This window comes from Lytechinus pictus, chromosome 5, assembly GCF_037042905.1.
Source record: "Lytechinus pictus isolate F3 Inbred chromosome 5, Lp3.0, whole genome shotgun sequence".
In the NCBI taxonomy this organism is placed as follows: domain Eukaryota; kingdom Metazoa; phylum Echinodermata; class Echinoidea; order Temnopleuroida; family Toxopneustidae; genus Lytechinus; species Lytechinus pictus.
The window spans coordinates 23,238,515-23,263,519 of record NC_087249.1 but is presented as its reverse complement, the minus strand read 5'-3'; the positions used below and the strand labels follow the sequence as shown (position 1 = coordinate 23,263,519).

At 36.6% G+C, this 25,005-nt stretch overlaps 3 protein-coding genes across 4 annotated transcripts in view; 2 read left to right on the top strand and 1 right to left on the bottom strand.

The window, feature by feature from the left end:
* Positions 1–16,576, top strand: part of LOC129262248 (ubiquitin-like modifier-activating enzyme 6) — a 31,061-nt gene extending 14,485 nt beyond the window's left edge. For both annotated transcript variants that reach the window (XM_064100060.1, XM_054900335.2), the window contains exons 16-27: positions 775–880; positions 1,387–1,582; positions 2,216–2,296; positions 3,181–3,309; positions 3,718–3,769; positions 7,731–7,794; positions 8,597–8,738; positions 9,565–9,685; positions 10,022–10,215; positions 11,003–11,221; positions 11,648–11,742; positions 12,273–16,576. In XM_064100060.1, coding sequence (XP_063956130.1) covers positions 775–880; positions 1,387–1,582; positions 2,216–2,296; positions 3,181–3,309; positions 3,718–3,769; positions 7,731–7,794; positions 8,597–8,738; positions 9,565–9,685; positions 10,022–10,215; positions 11,003–11,221; positions 11,648–11,742; positions 12,273–12,408 — 1,535 coding nt within the window. In that variant the 3' untranslated portion in view covers positions 12,409–16,576. The remainder of the gene's footprint in view (positions 1–774; positions 881–1,386; positions 1,583–2,215; positions 2,297–3,180; positions 3,310–3,717; positions 3,770–7,730; positions 7,795–8,596; positions 8,739–9,564; positions 9,686–10,021; positions 10,216–11,002; positions 11,222–11,647; positions 11,743–12,272) is intronic.
* On the top strand, positions 4,556–7,341 carry LOC129261737 (uncharacterized). The gene has a single exon (XM_054899781.2). The coding sequence runs from the start codon at positions 4,556–4,558 to the stop codon at positions 6,848–6,850; it is 2,295 nt and encodes a 764-aa protein (XP_054755756.2). The 3' UTR covers positions 6,851–7,341.
* A 923-nt stretch (positions 16,577–17,499) lies between the features above and the next one.
* On the bottom strand, positions 17,500–23,509 carry LOC129260384 (peptidyl-prolyl cis-trans isomerase B-like). The gene is made up of 5 exons (XM_064100058.1): positions 23,431–23,509; positions 22,463–22,809; positions 20,791–20,884; positions 19,470–19,654; positions 17,500–18,079 (listed from the first exon to the last, which is right to left on the bottom strand). The coding sequence occupies exons 2-5, from the start codon at positions 22,733–22,735 to the stop codon at positions 17,915–17,917; spliced, it is 717 nt and encodes a 238-aa protein (XP_063956128.1). The 5' UTR covers positions 22,736–22,809; positions 23,431–23,509; the 3' UTR covers positions 17,500–17,914.
* Between the last annotated feature and the right edge of the window lie 1,496 nt (positions 23,510–25,005).

Sequence of the window (25,005 nt, the reverse complement as noted above, 5' to 3'; positions counted from 1 at the left end):
CAGATCTTTCAAAGATATCTGACTTGCAATGTGCCAGATGGACTGTTGGTGATCTCTCAATAATACGGTATCTCAGAATGAAATTTTCAGCTGTCTTCAACTCTTAGGTCCTCTGGAAATCCAAAAGGGACACCAGATTTCACTGGTTTTGGACACTGATTAAATATATTACCAATTGTGTGTCTTTCAGTTTTGTGGAAGGGGGTTTCCTATAGGTTTGATTTTCGGTGAAAGATGGTTTTTCTCTTAATAGGAAGCCATATTACTTGAAAAGTAGATGGAAAGGGTTTCAACTTTCAAATGTGAGATAATTGTTTATTATGCTGGTCATAATTCATTGACTTTAGACATGCTGCAAGTACAATTAATCAATTTTCCTTCTTGAGAATCTGTTCTAGTCTCTTGGAAACAGTTCTTGTGATGATTATGTAAAATAACTTTCCATCCTGAGTAGGAATGATTGATCCTGATTGATTAATGATAATGGTTATGATAACGAATTTGGCATTCATGCAGCATACTATTGTTCAAACAGCTCTCAAACATTAAAGATTACAAGCATGTCTGAAGGTTTCCTGAATGGTGTTGATATTTATGCCCAATACTGCAAATTTTGAAGGTTAGAATGAGAGAGGAAACAAAAAGTTATTTGTAGACTTTTTTAAAATTAAATTTTGTCATTTAATTCACATTGTTCAATCATTTATATGTCTTATGAGATCCATCTATAGCTCTGACTTTCTCTAATTTTTTTCATTTCTTTTTTAAAATTAGTTTGTCCACAGACAGAAACAACTATCTACACCGATGCCTTCTTTGAAGGAATGGATGTCATTGTCAATGCCCTTGACAATGTACAGGCAAGGAGATATGTTGATAGGTGAGTGAATGGATGTCATTGTCAGTGCCCTTGACAATGTACAGGCAAGCAGATATGTTGATAGGTGAGTGAATGGATGTCATTGTCAGTGCCCTTGACAATGTACAGGCAAGGAGATATGTTGATAGGTGAGTGAATGGATGTCATTGTCAATGCCCTTGACAATGTACAGGCAAGGAGATATGTTGATAAGTGAGTGAATGGATGTCATTGTCAGTGCCCTTGATAATGAACAGGCAAGGAGATACGTTGATAAGTTAATGATTGAATGCCGTGGACAATGTCCTTGATAATGTGCAGTTAAGGAGAATTGTTGATATGTTAGTGAATGCCTGGATGTTTTAGTTAATATCATTGATCAAGTTCACCATTTCTCTTTGTGCTATGTCTTATGTTTGTTTTTTATATGGTATTTGGCAAGACTGTTGCTTTACTCCGATTTCCTTCTTTTTACTCTGAATCAGTGTCATTGTCAATACCACATACCTTTCGTCTGTTTCTCATAGTCGATGTGTAACCAATCAGAAGCCATTGATGGAGTCTGGAACGCTAGGGGCCAAAGGCCATGTACAGGTCATAGTTCCTCACTTGACGGAGTCTTACGGAAGTAAACAGGACCCTCCTGAAATGTCCATACCCTACTGCACCCTCAAGTCATTCCCGGCTCAGATTGAACATACTATACAATGGGCCAGAGACAAGGTAAGTCATAATCTGGGGACTGTTTTACAACGAGTGGTGGATCCAGGGGGGGGGGGCATTTCCAGCCCGTGCCCCCCCCCCCCCCTTTAAGAGTCATAGTCAATATTTTTAATGTAAATATGTCGTTCATACACAAGTGTGCCCCCCTTTTGAGAGTCACCCCAAATAATATTAATGGGAATATGTTGTTCATGAGGACCTTTTTTCTTTTTCTTTTTTAAACCATGGAAACCTTCCTTGTGAGCAACTGCTGAGCCCTGTTACCATGGTAGTTGCTATAAAGGCAAATTAATCGTAATTGTAACCCTTCGTGAAATGGACCCCTGGATTGATTTAAATGAAAAAGTTTTTATTCTGTCTTTCTGTGTTAAAAAGCCAAATTCTATTTTTTTTTTGTGGCCCTCGTAATTAGGTTGGTAATTTTCTTGTGTTCTTAGTTGATCAGATTTATTACTTTATGCAAAACTAATATGCTGTGAATTAGAGTTCTGTTTTAAATGAATGAGAGATAAATATTACTTTTGTACCTTGGAATGGGGACAAATATTCTGGTTGTAATTTACATGGTCTACTCATGTCATTTTAGACTAGTACAAGTTTTATAACTAAATCCTGGTGACTATATTTTTCTAGTTTGAAAGCCTGTTTGCTCAGAAGCCAAGTATGTACACTAAGTACTGGGAGGTGAACGGACCACCTGAAGATGTAGTGAAGGTATGTCATCTTTATTTTACGCACTCTCATAAAATGTTTGAAAAAAAAAAGTTTCAGAAGACTTGTCACTTTTCAAATACATGTAGCTGTTTGTGAATCACGCATGAATTTATAATGCACAAGTAGTTACCTGGTCTTGTGCTAAGTGAGATACCTCATATTTGCCCTGGTGTTACTACAGATTGTAATATGAATTTCCAGAAGTAATAGAATTTTGTATCAGAATGCCTGATAATGACATGAATGCAGGGAACACTGCGAGGGACATTCCACTTGTATTGTCAGGATTCCCAGCCCATCGGGGAAATCATGGAAAACTAGTTTACTTTTTTCCAGTCAGGGAAAAATCAGGGGAATTTGATAAAAAATACCTAAAATCAGGGAAAAATGCCTCAAATGAGGGAAAATTCAGGGAATTGTTATTATTAGCCCAAAAGTCGAAAGCACCGTATTCAATCCGACTCTGTTATATTTTGTTACATATCAAAACAACATCCATTGAACGACTGGTTATGGTGGTACTAATTAGTTTACATAATTGTTTTTATACTGAAAATACAATGTAATTCACTGCAACAACTTAAAAAAACATGCGAAACTGGGAATGGGTTTGAATTATCATCAGGGAATTATGTTTTCTTGAAAAGCTGGGAACCCTGATTGTTAATCTTCTTTTCTGCTCTCTTGAAGTGAAAGACTAACTCTGTGACATTCTTGCTTTATCTATACTATATCTATGAAATAATAGTTCTGACCCGTTTCACAATATGATTATATTGTATCAAAACTGTCGGTGTACATTACTTGTATGACTTAGAACAGCCTTACATTCACATACTATGTTTTTCAATGTTTTTTAATTGATTTTGTGTTTCTTCAAACAGAAACTTGAAGGGGGAGAAGCTTTGGAGAACACCTTACCTGTCACCAAGTACCTTATTAATAGGGGGACATCATGGAAGGATTGTGTGAGGATAGCGAGAATCAAGTTTGAGAAGTACTTCAGTAACAAGGTATGGTCATTTAGCTGTTTTGTATAGTCTGTCCTTCCTTTTTACCGTGTAATATTGATCATTTTCTTTTGCTTTAAGTCTATGATTCTAGCATTCACATGCATAAATATTCTGTAAATATCATTATTCAAAATCTAGAATACAATTCATGCTTGTACATGTATGCATGTATATTACCTTATCTTTTCCTACTTCAAGTCCCACCGTAATTTCATGGCTAGGCATTTGTTTTCATTAAACATACTCCGTAAATTCAACCTTAAGATAATTATTAGTGAAAGGATCTCGTATTACAATGGCCTTTTTTCCAAGATCAATCATACTCGTTATATTGCCAGCTATTGCTTATTGTAATTAATCTTGTTCATAAAGTAATCAGTGTTTAATATATTTCAATCTGTTTTACAGGCCATGCAACTGCTCCATGCCTTTCCCTTGGATGCAAAGACGTCAGATGGAGGTAATATTATACAAATAATGAATGTTTATGAGTGCAATGGACAATACTTCATGAGGTGAAAGATGAAAAGATCCATTTAACGAGCCGTAGCCAAGTTGAATGGATCATTCTTATCATCTTTCAACGAATGAAGTATTCTGTCCATTGCACGAATGAAGGAACATTCATTATTTGGTTTATATGACACTTAAATCTAGATTATCTTCCATATGAAATATATCAATGTCGATGCAAAATATGATCATACAGTGCGAGCTCGGTCTGTTGATTGTCGCGTACAATGCGCGCGTGCAATGGACATAATCGTGTGGATCCCAAATTGCACGGTCGATGACGTCATTGTACAATGGTCCGATTGATCGATATCAAACAGCCAATCAAATGCCAAGGATCTATCTAGGTGTCATATAAATCAATTTATTTGCAACAAATTATCAGACATTTCAATTTCAGTGGAAAACTTTCAGTCATATGTATATGTATGTCTCCAATTACAATAGTTGCTATCATTTGTGTATTAAACTAGTCTGTATGTTAAGGTGATTTCATTACTTGAGACCTGCATTCTCCTTTTAAATTCTGGAAACCAACCTTTATAACTTTTTTTCATTTTAGTGTTGTTTCAAAAGGCTTTCTTTAAGACATAGCAAATTGTATGTAATTGTTAAAACAAGGACATGTATGATGTTGTTTGAAGGTTTGCATGGTGGTATGTACAATCGCTGATGTGGTTTACGGTACACCATGTGAAGTGTTGTAGAAACAGTGGATAGGAGAAGAGAAGAAATGGATAGGCGAGAAAGTGGAGATTTGAGAGTAGAGTATTTCTTACTCTACTCCCGCAAGCCTACACAAGCCAACCAACAACCTTCGACCCAAGCAACCAAGGACACTGTAATCAACCTTAGCCGACACCAACTTACCCAAGCCGAACACAAAGTACTTTCCCTCGGACTCAACTTCGCCGTAGCTCCTAAGAAGATCCCTTTCTCCGACATAGTACAGCAAGTCGAACCCAAGCTCCGATTTCTTTCCAAAGCGGCCGCCAACGAAATTAGACTCAAAGTAACCAATGCTCTCTCCGACGCCAAGCCACCTAAACCAAACCTCTCGAAAGAAGAACACTCTGCCATCCAGGACCTCCGACGTAACCAAGCCATCCACATCCTTCAGGCTGACAAAGGCAACGCCACCGTTATTATGGACCAAGACGTATACGATGACAAGATCGAAGACATTCTCCAGGACAAGGACACCTACTCCAAACTCAACAGAGACCCAACTCCGGCCAACGAAAGGAGAATCAACCAACAACTGCTAACCCTACATCGATCTGAAGCACTACCCAAGGCTCTCTACTTCCAACTCAGATCCTCTTCAGCCAAGTCTCCAATCCTATTCGGACAACCCAAGATACACAAGCCTAACACTCCTCTCCGCCCTATCATCTCCACCCGCGGATCACCCTGCTACAACACAGCACGTCATCTGGCCAACATCCTTCAGCCACTCGTAGGCCAAACCCAGCACCATGTCACCAACTCCAAGCACTTCATTGACGTCGTCTCCAAGACCAAGATCCGGCCCTCCGACACACTCGTCAGCTTTGATGTCGTCTCCCTCTTCACCAGCGTACCTGTAGACCAAGCATGTGACATCATCAAGCAACGCCTGATCACCGACCCAGACCTCGCATCCAGAACCAATCTCACACCAGACCAGATCCATGACCTCCTCCTCACCTGTCTCAACTCCAACTCCTTCAAATGGCGCAACAACTACTACAAACAACTACAAGGAGCAGCCATGGGTTCACCTCTCTCACCAATTATCGCTAACATCTTCATGGAACATTTCGAGCACCAAGCACTCAAGACTGCGGACAAACCTCCTTCACTCTGGCTCCGCTACGTCGACGACACCTTTGTCATCTGGCCGCACAGCACACCCGACCTTCACCAGTTTCTCAACCACCTCAACCACCAGCACCCCAGCATCAAGTTCACCATGGAGACCCAACACGACGACTCAATCCCTTTTCTAGACGTTCGCATCACCAAGACACCATCTGGATTCCCATCTCACCAGGTGTACCGGAAACCCACCCACACAGACCGCTACCTCAATTTCCGCTCACACCACCACCCATCCGTCCACCAATCAGTCGCCCGCACTCTCATCAGACGAGCCCACCAACTCAGCGACAAGGCACACTTACAACAGGAACTCAAGCACGTGACCAATGCACTCACCACCATCAACCATTACCCCAGGAGAAGGATTAACACTCAACCGTCCAGCCACCAACCCAACACCAACAGCACCGAAAACCCATCCGAAACCAAGCCTATCGCCACCATAGCACTTCCCTACATCGGCAAGACTTCACACCGACTACAACGCATCCTTCACTCTGCCAACATCCTCGTCAGACACCAATCCTCTCGCAAGCTACACTCCATCCTGCACTCTCATAAGGACAAGCACCCATCCAATAAGCAACCAGGCGTCTACAAGATCCCCTGTGACTGTGGCAAAGTCTACATTGGAGAAACCGGCCGAGACTTCGACACCAGACTCAAGGAACACAAGACCCACCACCGACGCAGCGACTGGGACCGATCTGCCATCGTCAAACACGCACAACAGGAAAACCACAGCATAGACTGGGACAAGAGCCACCTAATCACCAACATCCGGCACTGGAACACCAGAAGGGTCAGAGAAGCCATTGAGATACATCAACACAACACCGTGCCTCAAGACCCTGGGCTCCACATCAACACCATCTGGCACCCAATCCTACGTCACCACCCAACTTCGAACCAATCCACAACCAACTCCACAAGCAACTCGCCGTCCACCGTCACCCTACCAAGCCCTCCTACCCAACACAGCAGTCTGATCGAATCACCAACTCAACCAGCAACTTCGCCGACGCACACGCCACCGACACCGACACCTCGCTACAACCTCCGCCGACGACCCAACACCTCATCAGTACACCAGGCCACCCACTCAATCCCGCCGAAGCTTACCCGACCAGTCCGCCGACCAACACGCACGGAACGCCACCACTGATGTACTTACCACGCCGCCGACACACACACCGCCGCCGTAACTCACCCCGCCGTCTACACACCGCGTCCGCATACCACGCCAACTCGTTTCCCGCCAAAACCGCCGACCCACGCACAGAGCGCCACCTACGACGTCAGCCCGCCGTGACCGCCGGCCCAGCGCTTTCCCCCACGTCCGCACGAACGCCATAAGTACCGCCGCACGCCAAGCGAACACTCACTCCTGAAGACGGACAGTCAACCTGCCCGAAACGTCGAGTCTCTCTACTACTCATCATCTCTACTCGCCGACTCAAGCCAGCATCTCCTCACTAGCTCTACTACTCAAGCTGTTCTCAACTCATCAATCTTTCCTGGTTTACAGTCCTTTTCAGGACTACTTTCAAGAAAGAATACTCTACTCTCAAATCTCCACTTTCTCGCCTATCCATTTCTTCTCTTCTCCTATCCACTGTTTCTACAACACTTCACATGGTGTACCGTAAACCACATCAGCGAAGGACATGTATATTTCCAACCTATTAATCATTTTGTGGTAAAGGGGAGGTAATGATATAGTACGCCATTATTTATGCAACAAGATAATCAGCATTTGCATATACTATTTATATGGTCATTTAATTATTTAGTTAGTGATATTAACATTTTTCCATTTGGTAATGATAGACTTGCTGATGTATTACGTATAAGAATATGCACATCATATTTGTCCATTAGGATTACGTAGCATGTGTTAAAAAAAAACTAATGTTTCTGAAGAACGAAAATCACACAGTATGTTATTCGGAAAGTCTGATTTGAATGTTGAATCGATGCTATTAAAAGCACATGAGTTCCAGGATATTCATTAATCATGAGTAATTTCATTGGATCTTTTCCAGGTATGTTTTGGCAATCACCTAAAAGACCACCCACCCCACAGGTGTTCGATCCAAACTCAGAATTGTAAGTGCTATATTATGATGTCTTTTCTTTCTGCCTTTCTCTCTCCTAAGTCTAGGTCTAACTCGGGAAAAATCTTGCATAATGAAAACCAAGAGAATAATAATAATAATAATAATAATAATAATAATAGCGGCATATTAACCCAGGGTAGCCACTTCAGTTCCGAAAACTGTTCTCCCAGCGGGCCCTGCTATTATTACCCCGGCTTTAGCACGGCTACCTTTATCGGGCGCTCGAGCATTCAAGGAATTTCTTCCTACCGGGTACCCATTCACCTCACCTGGGTCGAGTGCAGCACAATGTGGATGAATTTCTTGCTGAAGGAAATTACGCCATGGCTGGGATTCGAACCCACGACCCTCTGTTTCAAAGTCCGGAGACTATATGTCAAGGGGGGAGGGGGTTGTTTCACAAAATAATGAGCAGTTCTGAAATGGTACATAACCAGACAAACTCTTCCATTATGATACTGGTAGCATATCCTGTTGTGTTTAATAATTTTTATCATTTAAGGATTTTAACAAGCGATGCCCTTTGCATTAGACTTGGCCAGAGTCACAAGTACAAAGAATGTTAGAGCAACTTTTATTCTAGTAGCCTCATGACTCCCAATCACAACTCCATCCCTACAGTTTTTATTTCCCATTCATCCTTGAGTTGCCTCGGTACATTATTATTATATTTGGTGATTAGTTTTTGCTATCCTACAGGCACATGTCATTTATAGTAAGCTGTGCCCGTCTGCTTGGTGCTGTATATAACATTGTTGTGTATTTGGTGATTATTCTTTACCATCCCACAGGCACATGTCATTTGTAGTAAGCTGTGCCCGCCTCCTTGGTGCTGTATATAACATTCCAGTGGGTGAGATGGATCCCAGGAAGGAGACAATAGAAGCCATCCTAGCCAATGTACCTGTTCCTCCATTTGTACCATCTTCTAAGGTATGTAGCCAATGGACGGGTGAACTGCAGAATGTTTAAACCATGTATTGAGTTTTTACAGAATGTATCCTGTCCTAGATGGGACGTATTATGGTATCACACTCGGTGTCCGTCCGTTAACATTTCCTTGTAAACGCGCGATAACTTTGGTTTGACTTAACTTTGGCTCATATAATTTGGTGTGTATGATACTAGCATTGATCCCAGGAAGCCTATTGATTTTGAGGTCAAAGGTCAAGGTCACACTGACATGTTTTCATCTTACCCTTCTAAACACGATAACTTCAGTTTAACTTAACCTAGGCTCACATACATTGTAATTCGGTGTAGTCGCCACCTTCAACTTTTCTTTCTTGACCAATAACTCCATTTTCTGCGTTACAGGCGGGCGTATTATGTGCTCGCCTTAGCGACACTCTTGTTTACATTTGGGACCGACATTAAACGTCACCAGGGCTTGAACCTTGAACCTCTGCATCAATTACAGACCCACGCCACAACGTCCAAAGTCTTTTATCTCTTGGTCTAATTCCCAGACTTTCTAAACCCACAGTTGCTATTCAGTCAATTTGGTTTTTCAGTAACTACTGTTTGGTCCAATTATCAGTTGGTCTGTACCACTTGGCCTAATTAATACGACATCACCCATTAATTAAGATTATCAATTCAATTACTGTTTTGTTCATTAATTACTTTGTCTTATTCCACTTAGTCTAGTTTGCAGATTATCTCAACCCATCATATGATGAAATATGTTTATACTGGCCTTCCATAGTTTGAGTTGATTCCAACTTTTTTTCATTTCTTTGTATTTTGATGCTCACAGCGTATAGTGACTGATGAATCGGAAGGCAAAGAAGAGAAAACTGAGGGGGCTGGAGCTACTGATATGACATCTGCAGCTAAAGAGCTTAAAGCTGCTCTTAAATCTGGAAAAGCTGCTTCAGGTAGGTTCCCATTTCTGTTTCTCCCTTATTTCTACATTCTTTTTCTACTCATCCTGACATCAATTTCCAGTTTCAAATATTGTACAATGCCTTCTTACTGCATGCAAATGGGAGGCTGAACATGCAATATTTTTTGCCATCACCACACAATCCATCAAGCTTGAATAATTGCACAGCCGTGCAGGTATAAAATAGGACATCAATAATAAAGCAGATTTTGTAAGTAGAGTGCATAGGTTCAGAAGACTTTTATCATGTGTACTTTATTGTAGAATTGTGAAAGAGTACTTGCTTACAGTATTTGTTATAAAGTAGCTTTAAAATTTTCAATCCCAGCTCTTCTACGACTGACCCCAGCGGAGTTTGAAAAGGATGATGATTCCAACGGTCATATAGACTTCATTACTGCTGCTTCCAACCTGAGAGCAAACATGTACAGTATTGAGAATGCTGATCGGTTCAAGACCAAACTCATCGCAGGAAAGATTGTCCCTGCCATTGCCACTACCACTGCAGCTGTTGCTGGATTGGTAGGTTTATACATTCTTTGATAAAAATGAAAAATAGAGATGGATGGCAAAATGTTTGTTGTGTAATATGTGTTTCAGTATGTTAAGCCGGTCTCACACTATGCATTTTGCATTCAATATGAAAGTTCCAAGAAGTAAAATTATTTTATTTAAAGTTTGGCACTTTGTTAGGAAAACTAAAATCATACTTTTACTTTGCGACAAGCCCTGTGGTCCGAGTAAAGTCCAAATCAGCTTCTTGTCGCAACCGATGATGACGTCATTACGATTTGGAATTGAATTTGTTTTTATTCATTCAGGGAGGCTCTAACTGGACTGAATTTCGATTTCAGTAGTCCTAACGCTATTCTGAACTCCGTTCCGTAATATTTTATTAGTTGGAATATCCATATCAAATGTTATCACAATTAATTTGAAATTTGGATCGCAACGAATTGCATAGTGTGAGACAGGCTTCAGAATGTACAGGAACATGTATGTTGTGAAGGACCCATGACAACTGGTTCCACCAATCATAAGATAAGAATGATGACGGAGAAGCAGGAGGAGGAAGAGAAGAAGAAGAGGATGAAGTAGGAGAAGGGGGAGTGCAGAGGAGGGGGGAGAATAAGGATGGGAGGGGGCAAGAAAGAGGATGAGAGGAGAGAGACTATAGAAGGAAAAGAGGAGGAAAATGAAAAAAAAAATGATGACAACGAAGGAGATGAAATGTAATAATGTATAATTGGTGTTCAGTACTTTCATTCATATACATGTTATACACATCTTCTTTTTCGTCGTCGTATAGTCTGCTATTGAGATGGTGAAATACATCAAAGGAACCACAAAGATTGAGGATTATCACAACTGCTTCCTCAACCTAGCTCTCCCCGTCATGATGTTCTCGGAGCCAGCTAGAACCGTAACAACCAAACTCAAGCAAGGTTTGTCCTATACTGAATGGGATAGATGGACAGTCAAGGGTCACAAGGATTTCAAACTACAGGAATTCAACCAACATTTGAAGGTGAGTAACATGCTGAATAACCTGCAGTAGCATGTTGTGGTGGACTTCATTGGGCAACCTTTTTATAACAGTGCACGTCTGCCACATTTTCCATTATCTTTTGACAGGATTGCAAAATAAAGTATTATTGAAGAAAAATGTTTAACTTACTAATATTAACAAAATAATGATTTTATATTCAAAATATAAATCACATTACTATTGATATTGTTTTCATCTTAATGACCTTTGATTGTATCTCCACAGGATAAGTATGAATTGGATGTATCAATGGTTGCTATGGTAGCTAGACAGATGTATCTTTATTATGTTTGACCTTTGATTGTATCTTTCTAGGATAAGTATGATTTGGATGTATCAATGGTTGCTATGGTAGCTAGATGGATGTATCTTTATTATGTTTGACCTTTGATTGTATCTCCCCAGGATAAGTACGAATTGGATGTATCAATGGTCGCTATAGGAGCTAGGCTGATCTATCTTCCTGTCTTACCTGGTCATCCAAAGAGACTCAAACAAAAGTAAGTTTAACATGATTATCATTAATTGGTGACAAATTTCCTATTATGTGTGTCTCAGATCTGTGTTTTGCCAATTGATCATATTCATGGGCAGTGGTTTTGGTGATGGATCTATTTCATTTAAAACTATGATGAAAATTTATCTCAAATTTCTTTACATTTCATTTCACTTACTGATAGCAGTGTAAATCAATGTGACTAAACATTGTTTTTTATTATTACCCAGTCATCAATTCTTTTTTTTATTCCAACATTTCAATCAAATCAGGAACTTAGACTTGATAATTTTGATGAAAATTAATGCTTTTACCCTTTCACTCGCTTTTTATTTCTCCTTTTATTTCCTTTATCTTTCTATCTATCTCTCTCTCTCTTTCTCTATCTATATTTTACTTATTCATCTTCTTCTTCTCTCATGTCCTTTTTTTATTCTCCCTCTTTTGTCTCTCTGTTCCTCTATCTCTCTCTCTTTCTCTCTCCCTCTGCGTTTTCTCACTATCTCTCCCTCCCTCTTCTTTTTTCTCTCTCAGGATGATGGATCTTATCAAACCAGCAGCAGGTCTAAAGTACATTGACCTCACTGTCGGCTTTGAGGAGGAAGATGAAGAAGATGAAGAGGGAGTAGAGAAAGGCATCCCACCTATCAGGTACTTCTTTGGAGTTTAAAGGCAACCTAACAAACTTGTATATCAATGGTAAAATGACTTAATTAATTATAGTAATATAAGCAGAAACTTAATATACTGCGGATGACATTTGTGCAGATTTAAGAACATAAAGTTTTACCAGGAATCTATTCCTTATATGAATATAATGATATGTCCATTTATATAGCACTGTTACTGTGTGCATATACTGCGCTTTGATACGTGATATCATAGATATCTGCAAACATTATGAATGAACAGTAGCTCCTTGCTAAGCTGGACACAAAATTATTTACATGAAAACTTCTACTTGAAAAGAAAAGAGAATCTTTGCCCTATCTGTATTGCACAAATTAACAATAAGAATCAGTTATTCAGTAGTTGTCATCGTAGGGGCCATAACTATTGAAGTAACCATGGCATAGACCTGATAAAGTCCCTATGAAGCTGATGCAGTAAGTGTTGTTACTGAATTATATCGTTATTAGATTATCAAATGCACTTGGATTACATATTCAATGTTATTTGCATTTCGATATTTGTCTTTCTGAGACAAAAATAGACCAAGAAAATATGATTACCGATTCTTAGAGTTTTTTATATATATATATATATTCATATCTCTTCAAGTAGTCGATCATGTTAAAAACAACTCAGTTTCTTATTACTGAGTAATATCACTTTTTATTTTTATTATAAGAACTATCTGATCTATTATTACTCTAAAAACCCGTTTGTTTAAAATTGCCTTCCAGTAGTTTCCTTTCATTGTCATGACTGTCATTCTTTTTATCTTTGTCCCTTCCTGTACCGTGTAAATTTTCTATTATTTCCTTTTCGCAGCGCCTTGAGCACATAATCAATGTGGATTTGGCGCTTTAGAAATACTCTCTATTATTATTATTATTATTATGAAACAAATGTAGTTCTTTTTTAATTAGTATGAAACATGGCCCTCTTATTCCATAGGATTGATACATTGAGCTGCTACTTATTTCACGGACCATCAAATATGATCATTTGTCATAATTATGCCCTACTAGTTCATCTGGGGCGAAAGCTACTGAAGCCATTCAATATAATTGGCTGATAGTAAACTTGTCATAGAAAATATGACCCAGCTGTAGTATGTTATTCTGTTGAAATTAACCTATGTCAATATTCATCAAATTTTATGGTTATAAATTCTTTTTCCTCCTGTAGCATGTTTGTTAAACTGCAGGGTACCTCTGTAAAGAAGTTGGTAGAATTGAACAGGCCAACCGTGCAGTATAAAATGAATAGAACTATTTGAATATTTGTTTGTTTTGTGACTCATCACTGTCGTATATAGTGCGCTATTCTGAGGACCAACAGAAATAATGTGATTTGTTTTCATTTTGTTAATGAAGTGTTGATTATTTATTGAAAATGATGAAATGCTAAATCGTAGCACAATTTACATTTACATACATTTTGACAATCAAAAATAAAGATATCATGGATTGATTGGATTGATTATACAATGATATGTATGTGACGGAATGTTAAGGTAAAACAAAATATCTATGTGTATATTCTAACACTACATCATCTAAACAAATCAAAATTTTGCACCAATTCCTTTTTTGTTAATTTGTTTCAGTATGTTCACTAAAATGCTCTCTGATTAGATCATTTCAATAATTTCCTGTTGTAGAGTATGAACTATTATTTCTGTCACATGAGAAGTTTATTATATTGCAATCATTTGAGTTGAAAGAAGATTTAGAACAAAGTTTAGAATGGACAAGACAAGTGTCAGATAAAAAGCAAGCTTGTGTTTGTGTTGATAAAAGTGAGCAGCTGCATTGAATATGAGTATGGATTTGCTAAAATATCTCTAACCCCATGTAAATTCAAGCTTTATCTCATTTGTGAATTGGAGAGCTTTTATGGAGAAAAAAAATGTGTCTTAACTTGCAAAAGGTATTTAAGAAGTGACTGTTTATCGTATGTACTGTGAAATTGTCTTTTCAGAAATTGTAAACAACTTTCATCATGATTATTATGATTGTCTTTTGCAAATTAATCGACCTACTTGCATATTTATACTTTGATATGTAAGCCTTCACAGAGTAATGTTGTAGTTAGTTAGTTTTAATATATTTTATAGCTTTTTAGTATATTGTATTAGTTGCAATATTTTACACCCTAATCACCTGATCTGTGTCTTCTTTACTGCATAATCTTCAGTTTTGAAATCAATACTCTAGGCATATCAAGGTGTGTGAATTTACAACATGGTTTGAATTCGTAACAATCATGAATAAGTACATTTTACATAATGTAATATAAGACATTATACCTTTAAAAGGAATGTTTGAAGCCTGTTCTCGTTGTTGGGAAAGTTTTTTCATGATGTGTATTCAAAGGATTGACAAACAGAAAGCTGCAACTCAAAAATAGAAAATTTTTGAACATTTTGTTTATGATTTTCTACAGAGCAAACTTATTTACAGGAAATAAGAAGTTTAATGAATCCATTTAAATCTTCAAGTTTCTCAGAATCTAGAGCTATTACTGAAGGCCTCAAAAGGAATTACGGCATTCTGCTTTTCAAACCTTTATGTACTTTTTTATTTATTTGAATGGGCTAAACTCTTAGCTCTGTAAGTTGATAAAGTGTAATTTCTTAATTTCCCCCGAAGCATCATGTTCCCTATTCTGTTTCAATGGTAATAGATACTATTTATTGATGCGCTTGCCTCAAAAGATATGGGGCATGAGAACATTCTTACTGATGCAGTTTTATTTTGTTTTTATATTTGATGATTGTGCTAACCTCACTTCATTTTGGCCTTATTTCTAATGTAAATAAATGATAGATATAAAAAATAAGCTAGTAATAAAGTAATCTTATTTGTATTGAATTATGCATATTTTGTTTAAGGTACATACTGTTCATGTAATAATGCTTTCTGTATTGAAGTTGCAGTCCTGTTTGGGGCATGACTGTTAAATAGTATTTTAAAATAATATTCATCATTCATGACATAATATTCTATACTCCTTAAAAAGGGGGCAGTTATTGAAGACCAGTATAACCAAGTTATTTCAAATTCAGAGATTTTAACTTTCTGTAGAACTTATATTGATTTTGTTTTTCTAAATTGTTCCATCTGTGGGATTTTTCACAAAGATTTAACAGTGTGACTAATATCACTAGTTGACTAAAATTGCACTTTGATTACTATATTGTGGTAAACAAGATTGGTCCTAAAAACATGTCTCTTCTGCTGAGACATGTGCTACAGTGTATACATAAATGAGATCATGCATTAAATGTCATATGGGCAATTCCATAGGTTGGTGGACATGAGCTCAATGTGTCTTTGTACATATAGCCCATCTGAACCGTTCCGTGAGTAACCACTTTATCTGCACCCCTAGTAAAAACCATGTGTTCTTTATTTTTTTAATTATATACAAATTTGTCTCCCTAATTCCTCTTTGAAATGGATATAATCAACTTTCATAAAAGCCTTGCATGAGGACACTTTTCACTTATGTCCACTTTTCATTTTATGCATGTCCAAATCATGTAACATAAGTAACCGACACATTTCAAAGATTTGCCAGGAGCATAATGAAATTTCCCAAGTTTTGTTTTTATACAAATGATGGTCAGACTGCGTACTATGTTGTGATAAAGAGATGTTTAGTTCCTATCAATAATAATGGAGTTATAGCTCCAAGTATGAGTCAAGGTGTCTCCAAATGTAACGTGAGTACGGTAACCGTGGAATAGCCCATGTGGCCTTTAGTGCTTAAGCATGGTATTATGTCACATTTAAAAAAATAGTGTTTATTGCAACAGATTAACAAATACTGTTCTCCTCACAAACTATGTTTTTAGCCCTCTAAATACTGTAGACATGATAAAAAGTTTGTCATCTCTATATTTTTGAAATCTACAAAGATTATTAATAATCATCTCTTTGGATATTTCCAAAGAAGTAAATTCTTCTCTCGCACAACTGTTTACATATAGTGTTGTAATGAAAAGCATATTCCAATAACACGGAATAAAAGTAAATAATCAGTTATCTTTGTTGGATATGAAATTGTGTGTCTGCTATATGTCATGATATGAATTTTGCAATCAAAGAGTAAAACAGCTCATGCAATGAAACAGAACTTTGCATTGACTTTTGTTGTATCAAGAATTCTGTCTTTTCTTTCCTTTTTTTGTATATACATGTATTGTGATGTGAAAGAGCTTCAAGGGCAACCCTGTCTGGAATACAACTGTCATCGTAACTTAGAATTTGTCTTTGAAGGAGAATACTGTTTGAGTAAGGTGATCTCTGGGAAAACATATTTGAGGGAGCTTCCCTTCAGGCAATGTATTCCACACAAAAAAATGTTCATGGAGAGGTACTATGACGGTTTCGCACGGAGATGCAGAACACTTTTGAGATCATAGAAAATCTATTTTCAAATGCCCCCCCATGACAAAGAGCAACCACAAAGTCTTTGTTGAAAATTGGTGAATCAAAACAGCAGTTTCGTCCTGGACTCTGGACGAAATTTTTGTGAGCTCCAAAAGTAAGGATGAAACTGCTGTTCCGGTTCACCAATTTTCAACAAAGACCTCCCAGCTGTTCATTCTCATTAGACGGGAATTTACAATACATCTACTGTGTTCTTGAATTTGTTTTGCGTCGCAGCTGCAGAGACTCCCTCTCTTCTTGGGTAGCTGTCCTCCCTGTTGGGGTGAGAAAATGTTACTACCAAAAATATGATTTATTCTTTTTTATAGCCATAAAGATCAGTATACAACCTTCTCATGGACTACATGGTCTTTAAAACGAAAGATAACTTCAGATCATGGTAAAAAATCCTTACCACTATAAAGGGATTTGCAAATATACAGACATTTATCAGAGTTTTTTTTTTTAATACAGTGTTATTTTCCAGTAATGTTTTGTCTAACCCCCCCCCCCCATTGCTCTTTTTTCTCAATAAGCACACACACGACTCTCACACTCTCAACGGTACTATATTTCTTTTTTTTGTTTGTCTTATCCCTCAAACTTATTGAAGAGGCCTAATATCAAAAGGGAATAGACATATGGTTGATTTTTTTGTCAATTTATTACATTCACTATTCATACATGAAGATGAATCCACAACAAATGTATTGCAAAACAAATTATCTCAAGACACTAACTCCACTAATCAACACATATTTCATCCTACACAAACTGACCTAAACATTGCAAAATACCAAGAGACCGAACCAGGTTAAAATATTGTAAACCCATGTATTGGTATTTCTTTTAGCATGCATACAAAACAATCACACAAAATTAAATAAGATCCCTTGAATAATTTCTTCATCTAATTGAACTGCTTTTACAAAATCACATCTAGCCAGGATGTTCACAGATACTAATTTAAACATGGTCGAATATATTTCATTATATAAATTAACCGAATTAACTGATAACCTTAAACCTTAAGTACTTTGAATAATTTAGGTCTACCATTCTATTCATGAACTATCTCTTCTTTTTATCCTTCTTTTGTTGGGCGCCCTCAGCGTCTGGGCTTGGTATAAGGTATGGGGTTGGTACAGGGATGATTCCACAATCAACGATTCGAATTGGTTCAAGAGGAAAACCATGATCATCCGTCTCCACTTCAGCCATTCTATCAACAATGTCCTGTTAATTAGAAAGAGAGAAAGAAAATAAAATAGACATATAGCGACAGAGAAAGAGGAGGATGGAGAAAAATAAGAAAATGACGAGAGAGAGAAAAAGTATAGAGATGGAGGACGAAGCCAAAATTTTGATCGGATAGAGCTTACCTCACCAAAAAGATGAAAGAGTGAAAGTATTCACAGTGGTTTAATTATTTTCTCTCTGATTTTGTACCCTTCTCTTCCATGTGTCATACCTTTCTCTCATTTCATCTTCCTTCGAATGTTTCGGCTATCATTTACCTAGTATTGGGCCTCGATAGGCTTGATATTCCTTAATATTACGGTTATTGCCTGTAGGGTGATCATATTCTGCTAATCGATTTCCCTTGGGTACGTGTCGTGTAGTACAACGATGGTACGATTTACCTACGGATTCCCCATCATCGTAGACAGTACAATTTCGTTAAACTCGGAGTTACACATTATTTTCGAAATAGTAGGACCAAATCTATTTAGAAAATATAGATCGTTTCATATGTGTAAACGACCGACAGCAATAAAAAAGGTCTTGTGTTTAAAACTAAAATTACTTTTCCAAAGTGAAACGTAGAATAAAATTAAGTAAACATATTGACGTTAATAGTCAGCAAATCGTGCTATAGGCCTATGCTTATTAGTAATTAATTAAAGTGGGGGAACCGAAAGGTTTGTAAATTTCAATTGTACGTGATCCTTGGGGAAAATGAAGAAAAAACGAAGCTTAAAGGGATGGTCCGGGCTGAAAATATTTATATCTAAATACATAAAGTAGAATTCACTGAGCAAAATGCCGAAATTTTCATCAAAAACGGATAACAAATAATAAAGTTATTAAAGTTTAGCAATATTTTGTAAAAACAGTCTTCATGAATATTCATTAGGTGGGCTGATGATGTCACATCTCCACTTTCCGTTTTCTTATGTTATTACATAAAACCATATTTTTTTCATTATTTCATACTTGTGTGAATAATATGTCTCCCTTATAATGAAATAAGTTGCAGCAATAAATATCTAATGCACTATTCAGTTGTCAATCCAATTTTTCTAGTTCTTGGAGGAACAAATTTGAATAAACCTAATTTCATATAATAAAATACAAAAGAACAAGTGGAGATGTGACATCATCAGCCCATTTAATGAATATTCATGACGACTGTTTTCACAAAACATTGCTAAGCTTTAAAATTCAATAACTTTGTTATTTGTTGTCCGATTTTGATGAAATTTTCGGCATTTTGCTCAGTGAATTCTAATCTATTTATTAAGCTATACATACTTTCAGCCCGGACCATCCCTTTAAAGACAAGCTATACAGTTAGGCCTATTTTTGAAAAATTAGATTAATTCATATTATGCACTATACTTACCATTCCCTCAATAACCCTGCCGAAGACCACGTGTTTACCATCCAACCATCTAGCTCTGGTTAATAAGATGAAGAATTGAGAATTGTTCGTATCAGGACCAGAGTTTGCCATGGCAACCCATCCGGGACCCCAGTGACGTAGGTAGAAATTCTCATCAGCAAAGAAATTGCCATAAATGCTCTTACCTTGGAAGATGAATGAGAAAGAAGGAAATTCATAGTAAAAATTCAAACAAGGCATTTCGACATGGGTTGTTATAATGGTGTTCATATTCAATCTAATCTCAAGCTGACATTGAACAAAAGGAGAAGTCTGCTCCATCAACAAGTAAAGTTCATTTTTAAATAAATAGATAAAACTGAAACAAATATGACATTGACAATATCATCAAAATCTGATGCAAAAGAAAATTATGACAATTTCGAGTTTCCCGTAATTTCACAAAACTGTTGCCTTTTTTTTGCGCACCGTGGCCTCATTTGTCCAGTCCACTGCAATGATAATGCTTGTATCAGATTTGTAAAATAATCGAAAATTTCTTTACTAACATCAAATTGTCATGAAATTTTCAGTATGATATATATTTTTTTTTCACTATTCATTCAAGCAAACTTTTTGTTTGGGTAGAGTTGTTTAATTTGTAACAAGAACCTGTGGATACTTGCTGTTTTGGCGCTGCTGGGCCCACGATCAATGGGGGGGGGGGCAATGGGAGTTTTTCTATTTTAGACTTGTATTTCGAACAATAAAACATGGATTTTCATTTTATTTTTTTCACTGTCACTTTTATTTCATTTTTTGTAATTATATTGTATTATAATGTTCGATGCAAAGAAAAATGACAAACGCAGTTCATCGAGATATGGATGCTCATTATTGCTCATGGCATACTCTGTGTCCATAGTGATTATCAAATTGCTATTTTGTTTCCTACAATTATACCAATCATTAAAAACTCCAAGACTTGCATGGGAGTGATTTTAGAATTGAATTCAGACGTATAATTTGAAATAATCAGATGGTGGGATATAGCAACTTTGAAGCGTTTTATTCAAGCGGACGATAAAGCAGTTGAGCTGTTGTAAATAGTTAAGTTTTATAAGAAATGTATGTATTTTGATTGTAATTAATAAGACTATGCTTTTTGATGCATCACTTATTTCACTATTCCTGTATATTATCAATTTTATTTCATTAGATTGGTAATAAAGATTCTTCGTGAATATGCTTTATATATTGGAAATTTGATTATTGCGGGAAGTGCGTTATAAATTCTTACAATATATTATTGAAAAGAAAAATCATAAGGATCATTCGTTACCTCCAGTTCCGTCTCCTTCTGTTACGTCACCCATCTGGATGACGAAATCATGTACGATACGATGAACCTGTGTGTTGTTATAACTCAACCGTTTCTGTAACAAATGTAACAAAATAACAAATTGTGACAGAGGGGTCAATCCTGGGGGTAGGAGGGCGATCACCCTCATGGAAATTTTGAATGCAAACATATCGACCCCTACCCCCCCCCCCCCAAAAAAAAAAAAAAAAAATAATAATAATAATAATAAAAATAAATAAATTATTCGGACAACTTGAAAAAAAATATCATATTATGCATTACAAATAGATGCTTTAGAAAGCATACAAAACCCTTAAACCTTGAATAAATATACTCTTAAACAAACAAAAGAGTCAATTTTTGACGCGCTTCGCGCATAATAAATTTGTTTTATCATTTGGCCCACGAAAATTGATGCCCTGCATTGTTTGTACCATGCGGTGATGCTACAAAATACATTTGAAGAGTTAAGTTGCAAAAGGGGTTAGGTCCACTTTGGACTATTCCAAGAAAAACCATGTTTTTTATTCTCACGTATTGCAATATTCTTATGAGAAACTAAATTGTCATGATGTACTACCCTATCATGTGAACATAAAATTGGGTATAAAAGAAATCTACCTGTCTTCATTTTTTCTATTTATTTTTAAAAAAAATTATCATTGTGGACCTAACCCCTTTTGCAAGTAAACTGAAATGAATCCAATCTCTTTTGATTAAAAAAAGTGATTTTCTTTGCCACTTTCATTCACGTTTTCATTTGAATTTCAAATTGTCTTTGGTATCATCAGAGTGACTAAAAAATTAGAGGTTTAGAGCCAGAAAACAATAAAATTTATGAAAAATGGACCTAACCCCTTTTGACAAATGAGTTCTTCAGAAGAGTTTGGTTGCAAAAGGGGTTAGGTCCACTCCAAGAATATCATTTTTTTAATTCTCCCATATTGCAATATTCTTATGCAAAACTGAATTTTCATGATACCCTACCATGAGAACATAAAATTGGGTATAAGAGAAATCTACCTGTCTTCATATTTTTTAAGATATTCTTTTCCAAAAAAATTCTGTGTGGACCTAACCCCTTTTGCAACTAAACTGAAATGGACCTAACCCCTTTTGAAAAAAAAAGGGATTTTTCTTTGCCATTTTAGTTCACTTTTTAATAGGAATTTCAACTTTTCTTTGGTTTATATCATCTTATAGAGCTACTAAAAATCTATACATTGAGACATAAAAATCAAATTTGATGAAAAATGGACCTAACCCCTTTTGCAAGTGAGCTCTTCATTTATGTTCAATGGTGAAACATTCGTTACATTAATGTTATATCCGTAAAAATCAAGTGTTATATGATAAGTCTAATCTATCCAACGAGATGACTACCAAACTCGTTATAAACGGTATATTTGTGAGGATGGTAAAAAAGAAATATAATTCACGTAGCTCTGTCCGGCAAGAGGAAAGCTGTGGAAATCGCTTTTTTTTCTTAACTTGAAAGATACAAAGGATAATTATAGCTACATTATAGAGTCAAAATAATTAATAATCTTAAGCAACCTACGAATGGTTGATAAAGCTTTATCAAATTGTGTTTTGGGAGATTTTATCTTTAAAAGATCGATGTGTTGTTATTTTTGTGAATAATACTCACATCTTGTCTCCAGTTTCCTCTGACAATAGCAGCAAAATTTTGAACAGTTACTGGACACGTATCACCGAAGAGAGCTATAACGATACGACCAGCTGGTTCGTCGTCTATTTCCATCTCAAAGAAAGCTTTCTTTGTGACTAAGAGATCATTCTCGTTATCTCTGTCGGGATCGTCCCAGGGTTTGGTCTTCTTTTTGCCGAAACGCTTAGCGGCGTCGACGTCGTTACCCAAGAGAGCGACGAGGAGGAGGATGACGGTGGTGAACCAAAGCATTGTCGGATTGGATGGTTGACAGTCTACAGACAATGTTCAGGATCAAGATGGTGGTGGTTTTGTAGATACCGATGCTGTATAGAGATGTATCATGTTATTTTATGCATTTTAGAATTTTAATGGGTCGTCAGCAAAAATACATGATTAAAATAATATTTTGCAATAAAATTCATTTAAATTGACCAAGTATATTGTATAAAGAATGTTGTACATATTAAGTCTATGAAATAGTTGTTTGATGCGGATGATGTTGGTGATGATGATGATGATGGGTGATGAAAATGATCATGATGAGGATGACACCTATTATGATGGTGATAATGCCCATAATTATACTTGTAACGATAAAAACACAAAGCACATTGAATCAAAATAATTCGCAAGGCCAATCACAAGCATTTTCTCAGCCAAACTTTTGTTTTAAGCAAGTGTGGTTTATGAATGAATTACATATATAGATTTCGAAAACATTTCGATAATAAAGAAACATTCTCAATATTGTTTTCAGATTAGATAGATTAATGTGATATCTCATAATTAAATCACTAATTAAACATGATAGAGTCAGCGTCAATGTAGACATAATCATAATCGGGATGATCAAAACGTTTTATAATCATTATATTTAATAATATAATAAAATGTTACAAAAAATAGAGAAATGTGAAGAAAAAAATAATAAGGATTCCACTTACCTATATTACCAACAACTAAATGCCGTTCATATTTAGAAGCTGGGCGCTGATGCCAACCGGACAATGAATAGAATGATGAAAGGAGGGGGTATATATACCTTCTTGACCAACGGTCTGAATTCCAGCTGTTACTATCATGACTATGGTCAATACGATATTAAAAGGCGACGTGGTCTCGTAAATAACACCAAAGCTGTTACACTTATACGTGTCATTATATTATGGTACTATACTTTCTCTGTACTAATTTTCATGAACAAGGAATCTAGCTGCTTATGCATACATGCCAATAACATTGTCCATGATCCAGGTTATACTTTGCAGGCATACAAACGAGAGAGATTTTACCTATACAAAGGTATCTATTGGGATTTATTGAAAGACATTTATCAATCACAGATCCAATATCAAATTTGCAACTGAAAGATCAATTTTAAATATACGTCTATATAAGTATAGTCTATATTAAATAATGTTATTACAGTAAGCTGGCATACAATCAGTTCAAATCTCAGCCATGGCCTGATTTACTACAGTAAGAAATGGAAACACAATGTGCTGCGCTCAATTCAGGTGGGGTAAATGGCTTAAAGTTAAGCCTACTCCTTGTAACACAGTATGAAAAAAGTAAGGGTAATTGTGCTGCATTTCATAATAAAGCGCTTAAAACTTCTAACAAAGTGTTTAAAGGCACTTCATAAAACAGTTATTATCAATTTCAATTGGTTATTTTACTGCAGAGCGCTGCAAGTTCATTGCCTCCTCAAGCCATTGGGCTACTCCCCCAAGAAAGGATTATATCAGGGGAGTGTTTCATGAAAGGACTTGTCAGACATTTTATCCGACAAGTCCCATTCTATCCGACAGTTACCATATGAACAGTGCTTCTCAGCCAATCCGAATCAAGGAAAGATGTCAGATCTGACAACTTGTCGGACAAAAATGTTGATGAAACGGTCCCCAGAGATTGCCATGATTTTTCCGGTAACATAATACCAAATGATGCATTTTTTTATCTTTGCCCTCTAAATTCAATTTAAAACCTTTGCATACAGATTTTTTTCAAACTTGTTTAAAATAATTGATAATTAGATTCATCCCCAAGGCAAACTTTAGTTTGAAAGCAATATATTTATAAATATAAAAAGATTATTAAATCCGTTGTTATATTCAAGGAGGTAATGAGCTTCGGATTATTATGAAGATATTGACAATTTATGCCTCTTCTTTTGCCTCTTCAAATCCTTCGCGAAGAACTACCATTATTGTTAAAACTTTGGATGTTTTGTTTTTTCAAATGTGTTTTTAAAAGCCCACCCCCTCCCCGAATGAGAATGCGTTCGTACTAATATAACAGCGAACAAATTTCGCTGAATAAACAAACTAACATCTTTAGTTCATTTCTCTGTTTCCCACAGACTTGATGAATATGGGTCCTGAATACTACTCTACCAACAGCTTGTAGACTTGGGTTATACGGTTTAAATGCAAGAAAGCAGCTGCTACTTATTTATTTCCCTTCTTTTATTCCTAAATAAATATGTGCACAGTATCATCCCCGTCGACCGAGAGGTC